This window comes from Budorcas taxicolor, chromosome 2 (assembly GCF_023091745.1).
Source record: "Budorcas taxicolor isolate Tak-1 chromosome 2, Takin1.1, whole genome shotgun sequence".
Lineage (NCBI taxonomy): Eukaryota > Metazoa > Chordata > Mammalia > Artiodactyla > Bovidae > Budorcas > Budorcas taxicolor.
Window position 1 is genome coordinate 130717416 of NC_068911.1, and position 24672 is coordinate 130742087.

Sequence of the window (24672 nt, forward strand, 5' to 3'; positions counted from 1 at the left end):
TCAAGACATATTCTGGTAAAGTGAGTTCAAGTTAAGACAGATTTTTTAGACATGCAGGAAGAAAAAGCAAATTACGTATAAGAGAGAAAGTCAGGCTGGCTTCAAACTTTTTTATAACTATACTGAACACCAGAAAAGAGTAGATTAGAAGTTATAAGAGAAAAAAGCATTGTTATGGGCTGAATTGTGTTTTCTGAAGACATGTGTTGAAGTCCTAACCATTATGTCAGAGACTGACCTTATTTGGAGAGAGGGTCTTTACAGAGGTGAGCAAATTGAAGTATGGTCATTAGGGTGGAACCTAATCCAAAATGACTGGTATCTTTATAAAATTGGGAAACTTGGACACAGAGACAGGAAAGACAATGTGAAGACACAAGGAAAGGATGGTCATTGATAAGCCAAGAAGAAAGGCCTGGACTAGAGCCTTCCCTCAAAGGCCTCAGATGAAACCAACTCTGCCAACACCCTGATTTTGGACTTCTAGACTCCAGAACTATGAGACAATAAATTTCTCTTTTTAAGCCATCTAGTTCATTTTACTTTGTTCAGGCAGCCTTAGCAAAGTTATACAAGTATGATCCAGCTGTTTTATAGTTAGTCTTAACTTCTTCCAGATTTATAGACAACAAATACGTTGAACACACAAGCATGTAAGAACTCAAGGGAGTACAGCACATGTAAGCTTTCTTTAACAGAGTGTTTGCAGACTGTGATAACTGGAGGGTGACATGAAGAATGGAGAAATCATAGTAAAAGTATTGATAATAAACATTTAAGATTCCAAATTGTGGAAGCTGCTATTTCAGAAAAACTGTTATAAACTTTAGTAATAATAATAATAAATACACTCAAACTGGGAGGTCATTATTTATTTCCCAGTCTTTCACAACATATTTAAAATATGCCATGTACAGTTCCTGGTACATAGACGATGAGGTTATTAGTAATGGTTTGCAAATATAAACACTCGGAAGACAATATTTACAGTTTTTAGTTATAAATTTGATTTATATCTTTGAAGGAAGAATTTTAAAGATTTTTTCCTTCTTTAGTTTTTATATACTTTTAACTGACAGTGTTAGTAATAAGACAGGCAAACCAGAAGAAAGAGAAGCCCTTATCTTACCCTTTCAAGAGGACTGAGTCAGGGATAGTCTAGTAAACAGCTGAGTCGAGCAATGATTCAGAAATAGTGAAGAAGTCTAAGATGACATACTTAGATATAAAAATGGGGAAGAGATGTGAATAAATCAAAGAAAACATAAGATGTTCAACTTCAATGAGGGTCTTGAACAAATATTTTTAGAGAAGGAAAAGAAATAAATGTTAAAATGAAGTGGTTATGGATATATTACTTTGAGACTAACACATACCTCTGGAACTGAAGCTTCCATCAGAGACATTGGAGGAGGAACACATCCACCATCTTGTGCTATTTCCACTGGTTGATAAATGACCTCAGAAGGTTGTAGGTACAAGAATGGAGCAGAAGAGGCAGGAGACTAAATTACAAAATCATGTTTCTAATTAAAATCGGATTAGTTATTTCAATTAAACCAAATGACTTAACCAATACATGAGAGATATACTGGTTTTACATTTTCCTAAAGTTGTTTCTAGGGACAACACAGAATTGTCTTAAAAACAAACTAGGAACTCTAGGTTGCTATAAACTCCAATTATGTAGATATTATTAAATCACTTATTTATCACTTATAAGTACTAAAAAGTTCTTAGCACTTTAAAAGCTCATAAAGACAATCATTAAGATAACTATTGAAGGTTGTAATAATATAACCTATGGTATTTAAATTGGCTTACTTTCACATGCTAGCAAAGTAATACTCAAAATTCTCCAACAGGCTCAACAGTGCGTGAACCGAGAACTTCCAGATATTTAAGTTGGATTTAGAAAAGGCAGAGGAACCAGAGATCAAATTGCTAACATCTGTTGGATCATAGAAAAAGCAAGAGAGTTTCAGAAAAACTGTTAATGCTTTATTGACTATGCCAAAGCCTTTGACTGTGTGGATCACAATGAACTGTGGAAAATTCTGAAGGAGATGGGAATACCAGACCACCTGACCTGCCTCTTGAGAAACCTGTATGCAGGTCAGGAAGCAACAGTTAGAACTGGACATGGAACAACATACGGTTCAAAATTGGGAAAGGAGTACATCAAGGCTGTATATTGTCACCCTGTTTATCTAACATATGCAGAGAAAATCATGCAAAATGCTGGGCTGGAAGAAGCACAAGCTGGAATCAAGATTGCCAACAACCTCAGATATGCAGATGACACCCCCCTTATGGCAGAAAGTGAAGAGGAACGAAAGAGCCTCTTGGTGAAGGTAAAAGAGGAGGGTGAAAAAGTTGGCTCAAAACTCAACATTCAGAAAACAAAGATCATGGCATCTGGTCTCATTCAGTTCAGTTCAGTTGCTCAGTCATGTCTGACTCTTTGCGACCACATGAACTGCAGCGTGCCAGGCCTCCCTGTCATCACCAACTCCCAGAGTTCACTCAGACTCACGTCCATCGAGTCGGTGATGCCATCCAGCCATCTCATCCTCTGTTGTCCCCTTCTCCTGCCCCCAATCCCTCCCAGCATCAGAATCTTTTGCAGTGAGTCAACTCTTCACATGAGGTGGCCAAAGTACTGGAGTTTCAGCTTTAGCATCATTCCTTCCAAAGAAATCCCAGGGCTGATCTCCTTTAGAATGGACTGGTGGATCTCCTTGCAGTCCAAGCGACTCTCAAGAGTCTTCTCCAACACCACAGTTCAAAAGCATCAATTCTTTGGCGCTCACCTTTCTTCACAGTCCAACTCTCACATCCATACATGACCACAGGAAAAACCATAGCCTTGACTAGACGGACCTTAGTCAGCAAAGTAATGTCTCTGCTTTTGAATATGCTATCTAGGTTGGTCATAACTTTTCTTCCAAGGAGTAAACGTCTTTTAATTTCATGGCTGCAGTCACCATCTGCAGTGATTTTGGAGCCCAAAAAATAAAGTCTGACACTGGTCCCATTACTTCATGGCAAATAGATGGGGAAAACAATGGAAACAGTGTCAGACTGTATTTTCTTGGGGTACAAAATCACTGTGAATGGTGACTGCAGCCATGAAATTAAGATACTTGCTCCTTGGAAGAAAAGCTATGACCAACCCAGACAGCATATTAAAAAGCAGAGACTTTACTTTGCCAACAGAGCTCCCTCTAGTCAAAGCTATGGTTTTTCTAGTAGTCATGTAAGGATGAGAATTGGACCATAAAGGCTGAGCACTGAAGAACTGATGCTTTTGAACTGTGGTGCGTTTCTCATGATGTATTCTGCATTTAAGTTAAATAAGCAGGGTGACAATACATAGCCTTGATGTACTCCTTTTCCTATTTGGAACCAGTCTGTTGTTCCATGTCCAGTTCTAACTGTTGCTTCCTGACCTGGATACAAGTTTCTCAAGAGGCAGGTCAGCTGGTCTGGTATTCCCATCTCTTTCAGAATTTTCTACAGTTTATTGTGATCCACACAGTCAAAGGCTTTGGCATAGTTAGCAAAGCAGAAATAGATGTTTTTCTGGAACTCTCTTGCTTTTTCGATGATCCAGCGGATGTTAGCAATTTGATCTTTGGTTCCTCTGCCTTTTCTAAAACCAGCTTGAACATCTGGAAGTTCATGGTTCATGTATTGCTGAAGCCTGGCTTGGAGAATTTTGAGCATTACTTTACTAGTGTGTGAAGAAGCACAAGCTGGAATCAAGATTGCCGAGAGAAATATCAATAACCTCAGATATGCAGATGACACCACCCTTATGGCAGAAAGTGAAGAGGAACTCAAAAGCCTCTTGATGAAAGTGAAAGTGGAGAACGAAAAAGGTGGCTTAAAGCTCAACATTCAGAAAACGAAGATCATGGCATCTGGTCCCATCACTTCATGGGAAATAGATGGGGAAACAGTGGAAACAGTGTCAGACTATTTTTTTGGGCTCCAAAATCAGTGCAGATGGTGACTGCAGCCATGAAATTAAAAGACGTTTACTCCTTGGAAGAAAAGTTATGACCAACCTAGATAGCATATTCAAAAGCAGAGACATTACTTTGCCAACAAAGGTCTGTCTAGTCAAGGCTATCGTTTTTCCAGTAGTCATGTATGGATGTGAGAGTTGGACTGTGAAGAAACCTGAGCACCAAAGAATTGATGCTTTTGAACTGTGGTGTTGGAGAAGACTCTTGAGAGTCCCTTGGACTGCAAGGAGATCCAACCAGTCCATTCTGAAGGAGACCAGCCCTGGGATTTCTTTGGAAGGATGATGCTAAAGCTGAAACTCCAGTACTTTGGCCACCTCATGCAAAGAGTTGACTCATTGGAAAAGATTCTGATGCTGGGAGGAATTGGGGACAGGAGGTGAAGGGGACGACAGAGGATGAGATGGCTGGATGGCATCACTGATTCGATGGACTTGAGTCTGAGTGAACTCCGGGAGTTGGTGATGGACAGGGAGGCCTGGCGTGCTGCGATTCATGGGGTCGCCAAGAGTCGGACACGACTGAGCGACTGAACTGAACTGAACTGACCTGTGGTGCTGGAGAACTCCTGAGAGTCCCCTGGACTGCAAGGAGATCAAATCAGTCAATCATAAAGGAAATCAATCCTGAATATTCACTGGAGGGACTGATTCTGAAGCTGAAGCTCTACTCCTCTGGCCATCTGATGGGAAGAGCTGACTCACTGGAAAAGACCTTGATGCCAGGAAAGACTGAAGGCAGGAGCAGAATGGAACGAGAGAAGATGAGATGGTTGGATGGTATCACCGACTCAATGGGAATGAGTCTGAGCAAGGTCTGGGAAATGGTGAAGGACAGGGAATCCTGGTGTGCTGCAGTCCACAGAGTTTCAAAGACTAGGACATGACTGAGAGACTGAACAACAACAAACGTCTCTGTTCAGCTTTCTGACTTCCCATGAAGTGGGACTTGTCAAACCAACTTTCTGGTGGTATACCATTTGTCATCAAAGGTGAGAGATGGAATATTTATTTAGAAACATAAATAAAACTGAAGCAAAATATGAAGTGAAGCTAGAAAAATGCTAAGTTTTCTAATATTAATAACATAGCACTTATTTATAAAATACTTTTACTTACATGGTCTCATTTGATCTTTATAAAAGTCATGTGAGAAAACTTTCCAAGGTATGGTATCATTAGTTCCATTTGCAAATGAAAAAGCTGAGAAATATAGTGATTAAATGAATTGCCAAATCAGTTAATAAATCAGTATCACAGTTAATAAATACTAGAGGAAGGTCTCAAATCTAGTCTTCCTGACTTAAATATTCATGTAGTCTTCACAAAAACAGTGAAAAAAGTTAAAAGTTAGTATTTACCTGAGGAACATTCCACTGCCATTGACCTGGTAGACACTGTGCAGGGGCCTAAAATGAAAAAACAAAAAAAAACAAAAACAAAAAAAGCCCACTAGATTGTAACAAGGGTTAAAACTGAATATCTACCTGCAAAAGTATGAAGTTGAACCCCTATACTTCAAACCATATACAAAAATTAACCCAACATGGGTAAGAGATAGAAATGTAAGAGCTAAAACTACAAAACTCTTAGAAGAAAATATAGACGTAAATCTTTGTGACTTTGAACCAGGCAATTAAAAAAATATGACATCAAAAGCACAGGAAACAATAAGAGAAAAAAAGATAAACTGGATTTCACTAACATGAAAAACTTTTGTGGTACAAAAGACACCATCAAGGAGGTAAAAATAAACCACAAGAAATATTTATAAATTATATAGCTGATAAGGAACTTGTATCTAAGCAAAGAACCCATACAGCTCAATAATAAAAGGCAAGTAACCCAATATAAGGGCTTCCCTTGTGGCTCAGCTGGTAAGGAATCTGAGTGCAACGCATGGGACCTGGGTTCGATTCCTCAGTTGGGAAGATCCCCTGGAGAAGGGAAAGGCTACCCACCCCAGTATTCTGGCCTGGAGAATTCCAAGGAGGTTGCAAAGAGTCCAATACGACTGAGTGACTTTCACTTAAGAATCACTTAACCCAATATAGAAATTGGTTAAGGATATGAACAGACATTATTGCAAAGAAAATACACAAAACCATCAATAAGCATCTAAAAGATATTCAACATCATTTGCCTTGTAATCCTCTTCACAGATCAAAGCCTTGTTGTAGTGAAGGGGCTTGAGTAACTCAATGAAACTATGAGCCATGCTGGGCAGGGCCACCCAAGACGGATGGGTCACAGCGAAGAGTTCTGACCAAACGGGATCCATTGGAGGAGGGAATGACAAACCACTCCAGTATTCTTGCTGTGAGAACCCCATGAGCAGTATGAAAAGGCAAAAAGATATACCACCGGAAAATGAGTCCCCCATGTCTGTAGGTGTCCAATGTGCTACTAGGGAAGAGCAGAGATAGCTCCAGAAGAAAGAAAAGGCTGGGCCAAAGCAGAAATGACGCCCAGTTGTGTATGTGTCTGGTGGTGAAAAGAGAGTCCGATGCTGCTAAAACAGTATCACATAGAAACTTCTGGAATGTTAGATCCATGAATCAAGGTAAACTAGACATGGTCAAGCAGGAGATGGCAAAAGTGAACATTGACATTTTAGGAATCAGTGAACTAAAATAGATGGGAATGAGCGAATTTGATTCAGATGACCATTGTATCTACTGCTGTGGGCAAGAATCCCTTAGAAATGGAATAGCCCTCATAGCCAACAAGAGAGTCTGAAATGCACTACTTGGGTACAATCTCAAAAACGACAGAATAATCTTAGTCTGTTTCCAAGGCAAACCATTGAACCTCACAGTGCCTGAACCATTGATGCTGAGGAAGCTGAAGTTGACTGGTCTGATGAAGACCTCCAAGACCTTCTAGAATTAACAGCAAAAAAAAAAAAGATGTCTTTTCATCATAGGGGATTGGAATACAAAAGTAGGAAGTCAAGAGATACCAGGAGTAAGTAATAGGCAAGTTAGGCCTTGGAGTACAAAATGAAGCAGGGCAAAGACTAACAGTTTTATCAAGAAAACACACTGGGCATAGCAAATACCCCTTTCTAACAACACAAGAGACAACTTTCCATATGGACATTGCCAGATGATCACTGAAATCAGACTGATTATACTCTTTGCAGCCAAAGATGGAGAAGCTCTACACAGTCAGCAAAAAAACAAGACCAGCAACAGACTATGGCTCAGATTATCAGCTCCTTACTGCAAAATTCAGGCTTAAATTGAAAAAAGTAGGGAAAACCACTAGGCCATTCAGGTATGACCTAAATCAAATGTTTTATGATTATATAGTGGAGGTGACGAATAGATGAAAGGGATCAGATATGGCAGATAGAGTGCCTGAAGAACTATGGTCAAGGTTTCTAACACTGTATAGGTGGTGGTGACCAAAACCATCCCAAAGAAGAAGAAATGCAAGAAGGCAAAGTGGTGGTCTGATGAGGCTTTTCAAATAGCTGAGGAAAGAAGAGAAGTGAAAAGCAAGCAAGGAAGGAAGGGAAAGATAAACCAAACTGAATGCAGAGTTCCAGAGAATAACAAGGAGAGATAAGAAAGACTTCTTCCATGAACAATGTGAAGTAGAGGGAAGCAACAGACTAGGAAAGACTAGAGATTTCTTCAAGAAAACCGGAGATATCTAGGGAACATTTCATGCAAAGGTAGGGACAACAAAGGATAGAAACGTTAAGGACCTAACAGAAGCAGAAGAGATTAAGAGGTGGCAAGAATACACAGAACTATACAAAAAAAGGTCTTCATGACCAGGATAACCATGATAGTGTGGTCACTCACCTAGAGCCAGACATTTTAGAGTGTGAAGTCAAGTGGGCCTTATGAAGCATTACTACAAACAAAGCTAGCAGAGGTGATGGAATTCTAGCCGAGCTATTTAAACTCCTGAGATGATGCTGTTAAAAGTACTGTGCTCAATGTGTCAGCAAATTTGGAAAACTCAGCAGCAGCCACAGGGTTGGAAAATGTCAATTTTTATTCCACTCCCAAAGCAACACAACGCCAAAGAATGTTCAAACTACCATACAACTGCACTCATTTCACATGCTAGTGTGAAAAATCCTTCAAGCTAGGCTTCAGCACTATGTGAACTGAGAATTTCCAAATGTACAAGCTGGGTTTAGAAACGGCAGAGGAACCAGAAATCAAATTGTCAACATTTGCTGGATCATGGAGAAAAGAAGTGAATTTCAGAAAAACATCTCATGCTTCATTGACTATGCTAAAGCATTTGACTGTGTGGAACACAACAAACTGTGGAAAATTCTTAAAGACATGGGAATACCAGACCACTTTACCTGTCTCCTGAGAAATCTGTATGTGGGTCAAGAAGCAACAGTTAGAACTGGACATGGAACAATGGACTGGTTCAAAATTGGGAAAGGAGTGCAATAAGGCTGTATATTGTCACAATGATCATTTAAACTCATATGCAAAGTACACCATGCGAAATGCCAGGTTGGATGAATTACAGGCTGAAATTAAGACTGCTGGTAGAAATATCAACAACCTCATATATACAGATGATACCACTCTAATGGCAGAAAGTGAAGAGGAACTAAAGAGCCTTGTTATAGAGGATGAGAGGAGAGAAAAAAAACTGGCTTAAAATTCAACAATCAAAGAACTAAGATCATGGCATCTGGTGCTATTCAGTTCAGTTCAACTCAGTTCAGTCGCTCAGTCATGTCCGACTCTTTGCGACCCTATGAATCACAGCACGCCAGGCCTCCCTGTCCATCACCAACTCCCGGAGTTTACTCAGACTCATGTCCATCGAGTCAGTGATGCCATCCAGCCATCTCATCCTCTGTCGTCCCCTTCTCCTCCTGCCCCCAATCCCTCCCAGCATCAGAATCTCTTCCAATGAGTCAACTCTTCGCGTGAGGTGGCCAAAGTATTGGAGTTTCAGCTTTTAGCATCAGTCCTTCCAATGAACACCCAGGACTGATCTCCTTGCAGTCCAAGGGACTCTCAGCAGTCTTCTCCAACACCACAGTTCAAAAGCATCAATTCTTCGGTGCTCAGCTTTCTTCACAGTCCAACTCTCACATCCATACGTGACCACTGGAAAAACGATAGCCTTGACTAGACGGACATTTGTTGGCAAAGTAACGTCTCTGCTTTTGAATATGCTATCTAGGTTGGTCATAACTTTTCTTCCAAGGAGTAAGCGTCTTTTAATTTCATGGCTGCAGTCACCATCTGCAGTAATTTTGGAGCCCCCAAAAATAAAGTCTGACACTGTTTCCACTGTTTCCCCATCTATTTCCCATGAAATGATGGGACCGGATGCCATGATCTTCATTTTCTGAATGTTGAGCTTTAAGCCAACTTTTTCACTCTCCACTTTCACTTTCATCAAGAGGCTTTTGAGTTCCTCTTCACTTTCTGCCATAAGGGTGGTGTCATCTGCATACCTGAGGTTATTGATATTTCTCCTGGCAATCTTGATTCCAGCTTGTGCTTCCTCCAGCACAGCGTTTCTCATGATGTACTCTGCATATAAGTTAAATAAGCAGGGTGACAATATACAGCCTTGACGTACTCCTTTTCCTATTTGGAACCAGTCTGTTGTTCCATGTCCAGTTCTAACTGTTGCTTCCTGACCTGGATACGAGTTTCTCAAGAGGCAGGTCAGGTGATCTGGTATGCCCATCTGTTTCAGAATTTTCCACAGTTGATTGTGATCCACATAGTCAAAGGCTTTGGCATAGTCAATAAAGCAGAAATAGATGTTTTTCTGAAACTCTCTTGCTTTTTCGATGATCCAGTGGATGTTGGCAATTTGATCTCTGGCTCCTCTGCCTTTTCTAAAACCAGCTTGAACATCTGGAAGTTCACGGTTCATGTATTGCTGAAGCTACTTCATGGCTAATAGAGGGGGGAAAAGTGGAAACACTTACAGATCAAAATCACTGTGAATGGTGACTGTAGCCATGAAATTAAGACACTTGCCCCTTGGAAGAAAAGCTATGACAAACCTAGAGAGCATATGTAAAAGTAAAGACATCAGTTTACCAATAAAGTTCTGTATAGTCAAAGCTATGGTTTTTCCAGTAGTTGTGTATGGATGTGAGAACTGGGAGATAAAGAACGCTGAGCACCGAAGAATTGATGCTTTCGGACTGTGGTGCTGGGCACACAATTTTGAGAGTCGATTGGACTGCAAGGAGATCAAACCAGCCAATCCTAAAGGAAATCAACACTGAATATTCGTAGGAAGGACTGATGCTGAAGCTGAAGCTGCAATACTTTGACCACCTGATGCAAAGAGCTGACTCATTAGAAAAGACCCTGACGCTGGGAAAGATTGAAGGCAAAAGGAGAAGAGAGTGGCAGAGGATGAGATAGATAGCATCACTGACTCAATGGACACATGTTTTTGAGCAAACTCTGGGAGATGGTGAAGGACAGGGAAGCATGGCATGCTGCAGTTCATGGGGAAGCAGAGAGTTAGACATTCCTTAGTGACTGAACAGCAACAACAATGGAAATCAAAACTACACTGTGATATGACTTCACATACACTAGTATGGCTATAGTAAAAAATGTAAATAATAAGTGTGTGCAAAGATGTGGAGAAACCCTCATAAACTGCTGGTGGGACTGTAAAATGGTGCAGACTTTTGGAAAGTATGACACATCCTTAAAAGGTTAAATATAGAGATACCATTTGATTTAGCAATTCCACTTCTAGATACAAGAGCTAACAGAAACGAAAACATAAGTCCACAAAAAATCTGTACACAAATGTTCATAACAGCATTATCTGTAAGAGAGTAAAGGTGGAAACAACCCAAAAGTCCATCAACAAATGAACAGATAAACAAAATGTGGTATTATAGGCATACAATGTCCAAAAATAGGCAAATCTATAAAGACAGGAAGTACTGATATATTACTGGTTGCCTAGGACAGGGAGAGGAATGACTACTAATGGGTAAAGCTCCCCGCCCCCACCCCGTGGTACGGTAGCAACCGTAAATTTAGTAAAAACTACTCTGTTGCAGAGGCTTCCCAGGTGGCGCCAGAGGTAAGCCTGCTGATCCAGGAGACACAGAGATGTGAGTTTGATCTCTGAGTCAGGAAGATCCCCTGGAGAAGGGCATGGCAACTCACTCACTCCAGTATTCTTGCCTGGAGAATCCCATGGACAGAGGAACCTGGTGGGCTAGCTATAGTCCGTAGGATTGCAAAGAGTCAGATGTAAGAAGCAACTTAGCACACATTCTGTTGTACTCTTTGAAAAGGTGAATTGTATACGGTATATGAATATCTAAATAAAGCTTTATTTAAATAAAAAAGAGAGTCAAGTTATTTAAGGTACTTATTGTGAGATGACAACAGTAAAGACAGTCTTTTTAACTCATTTGTATTATTCTTTAATAATAAATGTTTTAGCTTATTTTCTACCTTTAATAAATTTAAAATTATTAAAGTAAAAAAGACAGATAATAAGATTCCATGAATCTACTATTGAAATGGTTAATTTGGGGTAGACGACATCAACTGCTAATGGATGACATCAATATGATAACCAAGTGAGGTCTGTGTTCTTTATAGCATGTTTAAAAAGGCAAGATCATCTCTTAAGAAAATATTTTAATAAAAATCTGAAATAACATGACTAATGTGCAGATTTGTTAAATAAAATCACTATCTACTTCTGAAGTGAAATATACAAGAGATAAATACTGACTGAACCAGTCATTATCTGATTTGACTAACAAAAACTGATAAAGCTATCAATCTCAGAATTTGTAAAAAGAGCAAGGGAAGAGATTATCAAAGTGGCAGTTTTAAAGGGAGAATGATGATGAATAAATATATAACTGGAAAGAAATATGCAAAGTGAAATTATTGCTTACATTGCAAAATATTATGTTACAAATTGGTACAAAAATCTTGCCCAAGTATATCTAGGTAATATACTTCCAGTTTTGTAATTTGTGTCAAGTGGAAAATCAGAGCCAAAGTATAAAACTATACTGTATTAGAAACATTACAGAATACATCTACGTCATGCATGTACATATGTAATCAATTAATGGAGGAGGAACTGGATTCCACAAAGTGCAAGCAGAAAGCAACTTCAATATTTCTCACCTCTGGCACTTTAAAAAGCACTTTGTTAAAACTAGTGTTTACCAGTGGTGAGAGGGAAGGGGGAGGGAAAAAGAAGGTTGGGGTTAAAAGGTACAAGCTATTATGTATAAAATAAATAAACTGTAAGGATATAATGGCAACCCACTCCAGTATTCTTGCCTGGAAAATCCCATGGACAGAGGAGCCTGGAGGGCCCGTCTGTGGGGTCAGACATGACTGAGCGACTAACACAACACAAGGATATACAGGGTCTGCATGCAGGTTAAGTTGCTTTAGTTGTGTCCAACTCTATGACCCTATGGACTGTAGCCTGCCAAGCTCCTCCGTTCATGGGGTTCTCCAGGCAAGAATACTGGAGTGGGTTGCCATTTCCTCCTCTAAGGGATCTTCTCGACCCAAGGATCAAACCCACATCTCTTAACTCTCTTGCACTGGCAGTCAGGTTCCTTACCACCAGTGCCACCTGAGAAGCCCACACAGGGAATACAGACACTTAAAAAATAATTTATTTTTGGTTGTGCTGGGTCTTTGTTGCCATGCTCGGACTTTCTCTAGTTGAGGGAGTGGGGGGCTACTCTCTAGTTGGGGTGCGTGGGCTTCTCACTGAGGTGGCTTCTCTTGTTCCTGAGCAAAGGCTCTGAGTGTATGGGCTTCAGTGGCATGTGGTCTCAGCAGTTGCGGCTTCCCGGCTCTAGAGCACAGACAGACTCAATAGTTGTAATGCATAGGCTTAGCTGCTCCACGGCATGTGAGAACTTCCCGCATGAGGGACTGAACCCGTGTCTCTTGCACTGGCAGGTGAACTCTCCACCACTGAGTCACCAGGGAAGTCCTGGCCAATATTTTATATTAACTATAAAGGGAGTAAAATCTATAAAAATTTTGAATCACTATGATGTACACCTGAAGCTAGTGTACATCAACTATACTTCAATAAAAAACAAAATTTTCAAAGGGTAAACAGACAAATAAAAAACCTTGTGTTGAGCTGGTTTTGCTAGCCTCCAGATAAAAATCAGGAAAAATTATTTTTTGGCATGTTAACAGATTCCAAATGCTGACTCTCTTGTCAGGTACTTTTTTCTTTGGTGATGTCCTTGCTGAGAACTTCTGACTACAATTTTAGACCTAGATTCTAGGGGTCTACTTCACATAGATTTTTTCTCTCTTGGGGTCACTTTATACTTTTTTGGAAAGATTTTCTTCTGTGAGGTTCTTATCTTGCTCTTGGGAAACAAACTTTGCTTGCTATGAGACGTTCAGCATGTTCCCCTGTAGCCTTCTTTTCTGGCTCTGCTTCCATAGTCCACATCATCTACAGGAAGGCATGGCAACCCATTCCAGTATTCGTGCCCAGAGAATCCCCATGGATAGAGGAGCCTGGCGGGCTGCAGTCCATAGCATCAGAAAGAGTTGGACATGACTGAAGTGACTTAGCAAGCATGCATGCACAGGTCTAAAAGATTCTATCTCACAAATTTCAGGGGACAAATATTAAACTCTCTACTCATTTTCTAAAGTCCTCTTCACTTGGTTGAGAATGGGAAATGCCATAGCACTCTAAAACTCTCTTGTTAAAAAAGCCTCATTACCAGTCTTCTTTATTAACCTCATCCTCAAGATGCAGTTAATAATGAGCACATCCTCATGTGCTCAAAATGGGCATAAGCTAAGGGTCTTAAAACTGGTTTCATGACTTTTGGTCTGTCTTGTTAAATGGCCTATTATTTAATGTTGTCTTTGGGGCCTCTCAAAATTTTGAATTAGGAATAGTCACACTACATATGTACTTTAAATAAAAGCCATCAAGTTACTTTCATTTTCACTTTAGATAATTTTATACTTAGCATAGTAACAGAATTTAAGAACAACTCCCCCAAACCTAGTCTAATACTAAAATAATTTCAGTAACCATAATATTTCATATGGGTCTAATAAAGTTAAAAAAGAAAAAAACCCAGAAACAAAGTCTTCTACTATTTCTAAGGTATAAAACAATGTGATTTTATTTGCGAATGCTATAGACCAGAAGTGAAAGTGAAGTTGCTCAATCATGTATGACTGTTTGCAACCCCATGGACTGCAATCTACCAGGTTCCTTAGACCATGGAATTTTCCAGGCAAGAGTACTAGAGTGGATTGCCATTTCCTTCTCCAGAAGTAGGCAACCATTTTCTGTAAAGGGTTAATGGGTAAATATTTTAAGCTTGCAGGCCATGTATCTCTGTTGCAACCACTCAACTCTTCTACTGCAGCACAAAAGCAGCCACAATTATGTAAACAAATATGGCTGTTTTCCAATTACATTTTATTTACAAAACACCAAAATGGTCTGGTATTAGAGTTTACTTACCCTCAACCTCCCATAAGAATTAATAAAAAGAAGAATGTTGATTAACTAAAAGAGGCTGTCATAAATCACAATATTTATTATGTTATGTTCATTAAATATAACTAGAAACTGACATAACAGTAACATTAAAAAAAAAATCAGCCTGTGGTCCAGTATTTTCATAATACCTTGGAAATTATTTCTATGTTAGCCAGGGGGAGCAAAACCGACCCCATTACAGTTGATAAAAATAAGTCCTTTATTGGAAGGACTGATGCTGAAGTTCCAATACTTTGGCCACCTGATGCAAAGAGCCAACTAACTGGAAAAGACCCTGATGCTGGGTAAGATTAAAGGCAAAAGAAGGAGAGGGCTGCAGAGGACAAGATGGCTAGATAGCATCACCAACTCAATGGACATGACTTTGAGCAAACTCCAGGAGACAGTGAAGGACAGGGAAGCCTGGCATGCTGCAGTCCATGGGGTGGCAAAGAGTCAGACGTGACAACAACATAAGTAAATGATCTATCTTCTTATAGGACATTTAGATCCCTCATTTAAAAAAAAGAAAATACCACTGCTATCAAGGCTTAATTTACTACCTCTTTTAAATTACGAGAGTATTTATTTGCATGAGAAAGATTAAAATGAAAGCTATTCTAAAAAGAACTGAAACTATCAAAGATTTGCATTGTAATTTACTGTTTACCTGGTAGTGATATGCAGGTTGTTGATAAACAGGCTGAGCTACCATCACAGGGGAACTAGATATAGAACGTGACTGTTAAGAGCAAAGAAAAGTAGCAAACATTATTTTAGGCAAAATTATTTAAAATTGTTTATGACAAAGTTTATCTTACACTGTTACCCAAACCCAGTCAACTTACAGTTTATGACTGGAAATATAATCTTCCCACCTTTTATTGATATTATTGCAATTCCACTTCAAGTTTATTAAAATTATCACAATATTTCTACTTCCATGTGGTTTCATTTCCACAGTAATGTTAAAACCACCACCAGAAAAGTTGCTTTTATGAATAAATACAGTTTCTAAGAGAATATTTCCCTGATGCTGGGAAATATTCTTTCCCTGATGCTGGGAAAGATTGAAGGCAGGAGGAGAAGGGGACGACAGAGAATGAGGCTGTTAGATGGCATCACCGACTTGATGGACATGAGTTTGAGCAAACGCCAGGAGTTGGTGATAGAGAAGCCTGGCATGCTGCAGTCCATAGGGTTGCAAAGAGTCGGACACGACTGAACGACTGAACTGAAGAGAATATTAGACGAAAACTAGCAGCTGGAGTTAAGGTGACATAGCCTATTTCCATTGCGGAGACAAGCAGTAGATGTTTACACAGCATTTAGAACTGAATGAATAACCATACCTGATTTGCCACTAATTTCCCACTACTTACAAATAATCAACATCCTATTCCTTTGTTATGTATTTAATTGAAGCAAATGCATTATTTATTGAAGGATGTTAAACTCTATTTTAAATAAGTTAGTCATCTAATAAATTTACAAGTGATTTGTTTGATAGAAGTACATATAACACTTGATTATTCAAAGTAACAGAATAAACCTCAAAATAGATTATTTAAAGCCAGATCATTATAAAACAGGCAAGTTGTATTACAAAATAGGTAAAATAGGCTTTAAAGACAGCAATTAAAATTCAATTTGTATCAATGCATGGCAAAACCAATACAACATTGTAAAGTAAAAAAAAATAATTCAATTTGTAACATGGGATCTAATTTGCACTGTTTTGTTTTACTGTTCACCCGTCCACCCAAACTGAAGAAAAGTATCATGGTTTTGCATAATTTTCAGACAATTGTGTACTAATAAAATTGTACTACAGATTAACATTTGAAAATAATAATGTAACTTATTATATTAACACATTAAAGGAGAAAAAATGATATTCTCAGCAGATACAGAAACTACACTGTTAAAATTCAATACCCTTTCAGGATAAAAAGTTAGTAAACAGAGTAAAAAAATAATATCCTTAATTGATTTAGGTCAGTAATTCTCGACCAGGTGGGACACTGCACCCTTAGGAAACATTTGGTAGTATTTTGGTTTTCATAAATGTAGGGAGGCTAGAAGAGAAGGCAATGGCACCCCACTCCAGTACTCTTGCTTGGAAAATCCCATAGACGGAGGAGCCTGGTGGGCTGCAGTCTACAGGGTTGCGACTGAGCAACTTCACTTTCACTTTTTACTTTCCTGCATTGGAGAAGGAAATGGCAACCCACTCCAGTGTTCTTGCCTGGAGAATCCCAAGGGCGTGGGACCCTGGTGAGCAGCCGTCTATGGGGTCGCACAGAGTCGGATACGACTGAAGCGACTTAGCGGCAGCAGCAGGGAGGCTAGGAATCCACTAAAAATCATGCAATGTACAGGACAGTTTCTGCGAAAAAGAAACAATCATCTGACCCCAAATGTCAACAGTGCTAAGATGGAGAAACCTTGGTTAAAGTTTAGAGTATTTTAACATATCTATATCTACGTAGGTTTTGGAAGATACTCATATAAACCTTAATGATTAATTATTGAACTCTCTTCCTTTTTTAAGAACAAGATTATGGTGTTAAAACATATTAATATAGCAGAGACATTGCCAGTGCAATAACTTGATGAGGAAAAATGAGAAAGAAAGAATATTGAAGTACTGAAGAAGTATATTGAATTCTAAATGACTGCCTATATGAGAGTTTGGCAGGGTTAATGATAAAATATCAACACTTAAAAATCCAAAGCATTATTACACACCAGTCACAATCTATTAGGCAGTGTGATTAAAAAAAAATACACCATAATAAAAGCAACAAAAACTATGGAGTACCTAAGAATAAATCAGGCAAAAGATATGCCAAACTTTTTTTTACAGAGAAAGAAAAATTTTATTGATGGATGGAAACCCTAAATACTGTTTGTGAATGGGAAAATTCAGTATCATGCCTAAATGTCCCATGTAAATCTATATATTTAACACAATTCTAATAAAAATAAAGTCTCTTCACAGAGCTGAACAGGCTGAATTATGAAATATATAAAAAGCAAAGACTTAAAGATAGATGAGGGACTCCTGAAGCAGAGAGTGAGATTACTGCCCCATCAGATTTTAAGAACTCTTATAAAGCAACAGGAATTGAAAAAAAAAATTGGGCAGGGCAAGCAAGTATACCAATAGAACATAATAGAGAGTACAGAAAGACCCCCACACACAGCAACTTGGCATTTTACAGAGGATTCATTTCAAAAAAGTGGAAGAGGATGGATTAGTCAACATATAAACTTTAAATTAAAGATCTAGATATGAAAAGCAGCAACACAGTATTAAAAACAGACACTAAAAGCCAAAGCCATAAAACATTAATACATCTACTAACATTAAAACAAAAAAACTGTATATGACAAAAAACATCATAAAGTTAATGGACAAGGCACAAACTAAAAGATATTTACAACCCATAGAATTCATATGATGAACTCAAGGAGAAGACAATCCCAACAGAAAAAATGGGTAAAAGACATAAAGAGGAATCCAACTGAAGAAACTGAAATGGCAAATAAATATATAAAAATATATTTAATATTACCACTAACTAGGCAAATGAGAAGTAAAACAAGATACCATTTCATAATAATACTGGCAAAAATTATTTTTGTCAGTAATATTGCAAGAATCTAGTAAATCAAGAAACTGGCAGATTACGGAGAAATTGAAGCTCTCATAAACTGTTACATAACCTCTATACTGGTACATTTTAGAAAGATATTAGGGAACATTTAGTTATACATGTGAAGTCTATAAATGTAAAGTTCCACTTATATACATATGTCATGGCCTAGACCAAGGAAGGAAAAATCTTCCAGTCGTACATGAGCATGAATACGTTTAAGACTACTAATTTTCAGATATTTCATATGTCCTTCTTCCTGATTTCATTTGTCTGCAAATATATCTGTATACAATGAATTCTTTTCAAAACTCCCCTTTCACAATTACTTTTCCCCTGGACTATGAAAGGCACACTCTCAGCTCATTCTGGATCTTGCTATAATGCTCTGTTTCGGAATGTAAACAGTAATAGAGCATCGAACAAATAGATAATTTAAGAAAAACAATACTTTTGAGAAATAGAAAAGACCAAAGCAAAAAGAGCTTGTATAAGAAATATTAAGGGGGAGATAATGGAGAAGGCAATGGCACCCCACTCTAGGACCTTGCCTGGAAAATCCCATAGACGTTGGAGCCTGGTGGTCTGCAGTCCATGGGGTCGCTAAGGGTCGGACACGACTGAGCGTCTTCACTTTAACTTTTCACTTTCATGCATTGGAGAAGGAAATGGCAACCCACTCCAGTGTTCTTGCCTAGAGAATCCCAAGGACGGGGGAGCCTCATGGGCTGCCGTCTATGGGGTCACAGAGAGTCGGACACGACTGAAGCGACTTAGTAGTAGTAGTAGTACCATATTTCAAATACAGGGAACAAAATAAATTACATGATGGTCACAGAGATACATATTAATTCACTCATTTGAACACTCATTTGAACTTAAAATAAAGTCAGAATTTTCTAATAGAAATTAAAGTTTTATTTGATTGACTAATCTGGTTAATTAGATTTGCTGCTAATTACTGAATTACACAGTAGGCGTTTTCCATTTTTTTTAACTGCAAGATAATTTACATGACATTTCAAATGTATAACATAATGATTATACATATGTATAAAGAATAAAATGATAATCACAATGAGTCAAGTCAATATCCATCACTACACGTAAGACATTTTCCAATCTTAAATGAAATCTATAGCTACAAAGTTTCATACAAATAATTTCTAAAGCAAATCTATTGTACAATATATTAGGTTGGTAGAAAAGTAACTGTGGTTTCAGACTGAATTTTAAATCATTATAGCTAGGCTCAAAACAGCTTTATTAATCAAAAGAGGAACCACTACAATCAACACATTTTTGCTAACAAGAAATAAGTTCGTTTACTCTTGTAGCATAAAAATCCGTGCTTCAGGAACTGACAAACTCCTGGAAAGCATTTTCTGCCTCCTGCTGGTTGTGGAAGTGTTTTTTCTACAATAAATTGTTGACATGCTTGAAGAAGTGGTAGTCCATTGAGGAGAGGTAAGGCGAATATGGTGGATGTGGCAAAACTTTGTAGCCCAATTCGATCAATTTTCGAAGCATTAGCTGTGCAACATGTGGTCAGGTGATGTCACAGAGAACTGGGCGCATTCTGTTGACTACAGGCGTTGCAGTTTTTGGTGCATCTCATTGATTTGTTGAGCATACTTGTCAGATGTAATGGTTTTACCAGGATTCAAAAGCTGTACTGGATCAGATGAGCAGCAGACCACCAAACAGCAACCATGACCTTTTTTCATTAGATGTTTGGCTTTGGGAAGTGCTCTGGAGCTTCTTCTTAGTCCAGCCACTGAGCTGGTCGTCACTGATTGTCATATAAAATCCACTTTTCGTTGCAGGTCACAGTCTGATAAAGAAATGGTTCACTGTTGTTGTGTAGAATGAGAGGATGACACTTAAAAACAATTAAAAAAATTTTTTTGGTCAGCTCACGAGGCACCCAATTTTTTTCACCTTTCTAGTTTGCATCAAATGCCAAATGGCCATAGAATGGTTGACACTGAGTTCTTAGGCAACTTCTTGTGTAGTTTAAGATGATCAGCTTCGATTTTGGCTCTCAGTTGGTCACTGTCAACATCCAATGGCCGGCCACTACACTCCTCATCTTCAAGGCTCTCATCTCCTCTGCAAAACTTCTTGAAACAGCACTGCACTGTATGTTCATTAGTAGTTCCTGGGACAAATGTGTTGTTGATGTTGCAAGGTGTCTCTACTGCTTTAAGACCTATTTTGAACTCAAATAAGAAAACTCCTCAAAGTTGCTTGTTTTCTAACATCATTTCCCTAGCCTAAAATAAACAGCAAGTAGTTAAGTCATTAGCAAAAAAACACAAAGCAAGAAATGTGCATTAAAATGATGTATAACATAACCACATTTATTTAAAAATGTATTTCAATATCAAACAGCAAAGTTCAACAATGCAAGACCACAATTACTTTTGTACCAACCCAATATAGTATGTCTAAACTATTTAAAATTCGGTAAATTTCAGATTTCAGCTTAAATAAGTGAGAATATTTCTAATTTTTCAAAAAACCTTTAGAGGATATATAAGCAAAAAACTTTGAAGACTACTGTCCTAAACAAACTCCCACACAATATATACAAAACCTAGATGGTTAATACAGTCCTTTAAAAAAAACTTTATACTCTATTATTTATTTACTATAACTTTTCTAAATAGAGTAATGCATTATAATAAATAATAATTGTATTTATTGTATGTTCAACACTGTGTGTGTATATACGCTCACTTTAACTCTTTGTGACTCAATGGACTGGAGCCCAGCAGGCTCCTAAGTCCATGGAATTTTCCAGTCAAGAGTACTGGAGTGGGTTGACATTTACTACTCCATGGGACCTTCCCAACCTAGGGATCAAATTCACATCTTCTGCATTGGCAGGTGGATTCTTTACCACTGTGCCACCTGGGAAGCCCTCCATATATTATAATCATGAAGAATATATTCATTATATTTATAGAACTTTATTCATTTATGTATATGTCAATCTCAGATCTGCTAAATATAGATTTCCAGGTACTATTTCTGTTCAGAAAAAAAAAAAAACTCCACATGTGATTCTCTGAATTTGTGGAATATGACCACTAAGCATACTCCAAGAAAGCTCCAAATGGATTACAGAGTTAAATATAAAGCAAAATAAAATCACGGAATAACTAGTAGAAAGTAAATCTGAGTAGTTTTCAGATCCCTAGTGGGGCAACATTGTAAGTGATGAAGTAAAATTAAAAAATCAATTCATTTAGTTATAAAACTTTTAAACTTACAAAGAGTGAAAAAGATGAAGATACCATGTAAAATTTATATATAAAATAATAAAAGTTTTGATTCCATATTAAAGTCTTGCAAATTGATTGGAATAAAAATAGGACCTTAAAGGCTAAATTAAAAAAAATCACGAGCAGTTTATTAGTATATGCAATTTAAAAATTGCATTGAAAATATTTCATTTTTTTCTTTTCTTTCACATTTAATGTTTTATTTTTTAATATCCATGGCTAATATTTCCTAAATAAGCCCATGTTTCTCCAAATATGTATTTGGGAAAATACAGAAAATATTTCATCTTATTAAATTTTTTGTTGTTGATGTATAGTTGATTTACAATGCTGTGTTAATTTCAGGTGCATAGCAAACTGATTTAGTTACACACACATGTGCATGCACACACAGATGCATTTTTTTCAGATTCATTTCCTTTACAGATTAGTACAATATATTGAGTACAGTTCCCTCAGTGTAGTCTTGATTGGAGAAAAAACTTAAAATGTCCATCAATACAGAATATACACTCATACAATGGAGTACTATAAAAAATTTAAGTAGATGAACTAGATGTACTAGGATCAACATGGTTTAATCTAAAAAACATAATACTGAATAGAAAAACCAGATTATTTATATAGCATTTAAAAGCTGCCTAAAGCAACATGATATATCTATTTCTTAAGGATACCTACATTTGTAGTATAAACATATAAAATAGATAGGAAAGATACTCTGGTTAACCTTTGAGGAGGAAAAGAGGACAGGATAATCAAGGCAAGGAGACTTTATTTGAATTTGTTATATTTTATTTTCCCCACTACCTGTCTCCTGAGAAACCTGTATGCCGGTCAAGAAGCAACAGCTAGAATCAGATATGAACACCAGACTAGTTCAAAATTGGGAAAGGCCTACTTCAAGGCTCCATATTGTCACCCTGCTTATTTAACTTATATGCAGAGTACATCATGTGAAATGCTGGGCTGGATGAATCACAAGCTGGAATCAAGACTGCCGGGAGAGATACCAATAACCTCAGACATGCAGATAACCAGCTGCTAAGGAATCAGACTGCAATGCTGCAGACTCCGGTTTGATTCTTGGGTCAGGAAGATCCCCTGGAGAAGTGACAGGCTACCTACTCCAGTATTCATAGGCTTCACTGGTGGCTCAGTTGGTAAAGAATCCACCTGCAAATGTGGCAGACCTGGGTTCGATTCCTGGGTTGGGAAGATTCCCTGGAGGAGGGCTTGGCAAACCAATTCAGTATTCTTGCTTGGAGAATACCCATGGACAGAGGAGCTTGGCAGGTACAGTCCATAGTGTCACAAAGAGTTGGACATGGCTGAGAGACTAAACACAGCACAGCACATGCAGATGACACCACCCTAATGAGCCCCAAGAAAAAGAAATACAAAAAGGCAAAATGGTTGTCTGAGGAGACCTTACAAATAGCTGAGAAAAAAGAAAAGTGAAGGAGAAAAGGAAAGATATATTCATCTTAATGGAGAGATCCAAAGAACAGCAGGCAAAGATAAGAAAGCCTTCCTAAGTGAACAATGCAAAGACATAGAAGAAAATAACAGAACAGGAAAGACTACAGATTTCTTCAAGAAAATCAGAGATACCAAAGGAAAATTTTATGCAAAAATAAAGGACAGAAATGGTATGGGCCTAACAGAAACAGAGGAGATTAAGAAAAGTTGGCAAGAAAACACAGAAGAACTATACAAAAAAGATCTTAATGACCCAGATAACCACGATGGTGTGATCACTCACCTAGAGCCAGAGATCCTGGAGTGCGAAATCAAGTGGGCCTTAGGAAGTATCACTACAAGCAAAGCTAGTGGAGGTTATCGAATTCCAGCTGAGGCACTTCAAATCCTAAAAGATGATGGTGTTAAAGTGTTGCACTGAATATGCCAGCAAATTTGGAAAACTCAGCAGTGGCCAAAGGACTGGAAAAGGTCAGTTCTCATTCCAATCCCAAAGAAGGGCAATGCCAAAGAACGTTCAAACTACCGCACAACTGTACTCTTTTCACAAGCTAGCAAGGTAATGGTCAAAATCCTTCAAGCTAGGCTTCAACAGGATGTGAACTGAGAACTTCCAGATGTACAAACTGGATTTAGAAAATGCAGAGGAATCAGAGACCAAACTGCCAATATCCACTGAAACATAAAAAAAGCGAGAATTCCAGAAAAACATCTACTTCCGCTTCACTGACTATGCTAAAGCCTTTGACTGTGTGGATCATAACTGTGGAAAATTGTTAAAGAGATGGGAATAGCAGACCACCTTACTTGCCTCCTGAGAAACCTATATGCAGGACAAGAAGCAACAGAACTGGACATGGAACAGACTGGTTCCAAATTGGGAAAGGAGTACATCAAGGCTGTATATCGTCAGCCTTCTTATCTAACATATGCAGTACCTAATGCAAAATGCTGGGCTGGATGATGCACAAGCTGGAATCAAGATTGCTAGGGGAAATATCAATAACCTCAGATATACAGATGACATCACTCTTATCGCAGAAAGCAAAGAGGAACTAAAGAGCCTCTTGATGAAAGTGGAAGAGGAGACTGAAATCCTGGCTTAAAACTCAACATTCAAAAAACTAAGATCATGGCATCTGGTCTCATTACTTCAAGGCAAATAGATGAGAAACAATGGAAACTGGGCCAGACTTGATTTTCTTGGGCTACAACATCACTGTGGATGATGACTTCAGCCATTAATTTAAAAAATGCCTGATCCTTGGAAGAAAAGCTATGACAAACCTAGAAAGCATATTTATCATCTGGTGACCAAAACCATCCCAAAGAAACAGAAATGCAAGAAGGCAAAATGATTGTCTGAAGAGGCCTTACAAATAGCTGAGAAAAGAAAAAAAGAGAAAGGCAAAGGAGAAAGTTAAAGATATACTCCAGTGAATGCAGATTTCCAGAGAATAACAAGGAGAGATAAAAAGGCCTTCTTCAATGAACAATGCAAAGAAGTAGAGAGAAACAATAGAATGGGAAAGACTAGAGATCTCTTCAAGAAATCTGGAGATATCAAAGGAACATTTCATGCAAGTATGGGCATGATAAAGGACAGAAATGATGAGGACCTAATACAAGCAGAAGGATTAAGAAGAGATAGCAAGAATACACAGAAAAACTATATGAAAAAGGTCTTCAT

The 24672-nt window shown here is 38.1% G+C and overlaps 1 protein-coding gene across 1 annotated transcript in view; it reads right to left on the reverse strand.

Moving 5' to 3' along the window:
* Positions 1-24672, reverse strand: part of BOLL (boule homolog, RNA binding protein) — a 63344-nt gene that overhangs the window by 21834 nt on the left and 16838 nt on the right. The window contains 3 exon segments of the mRNA XM_052635673.1: positions 1377-1505; positions 5395-5442; positions 15219-15290. Of these exon segments, the coding sequence (XP_052491633.1) occupies positions 1377-1505; positions 5395-5442; positions 15219-15290 (249 nt within the window).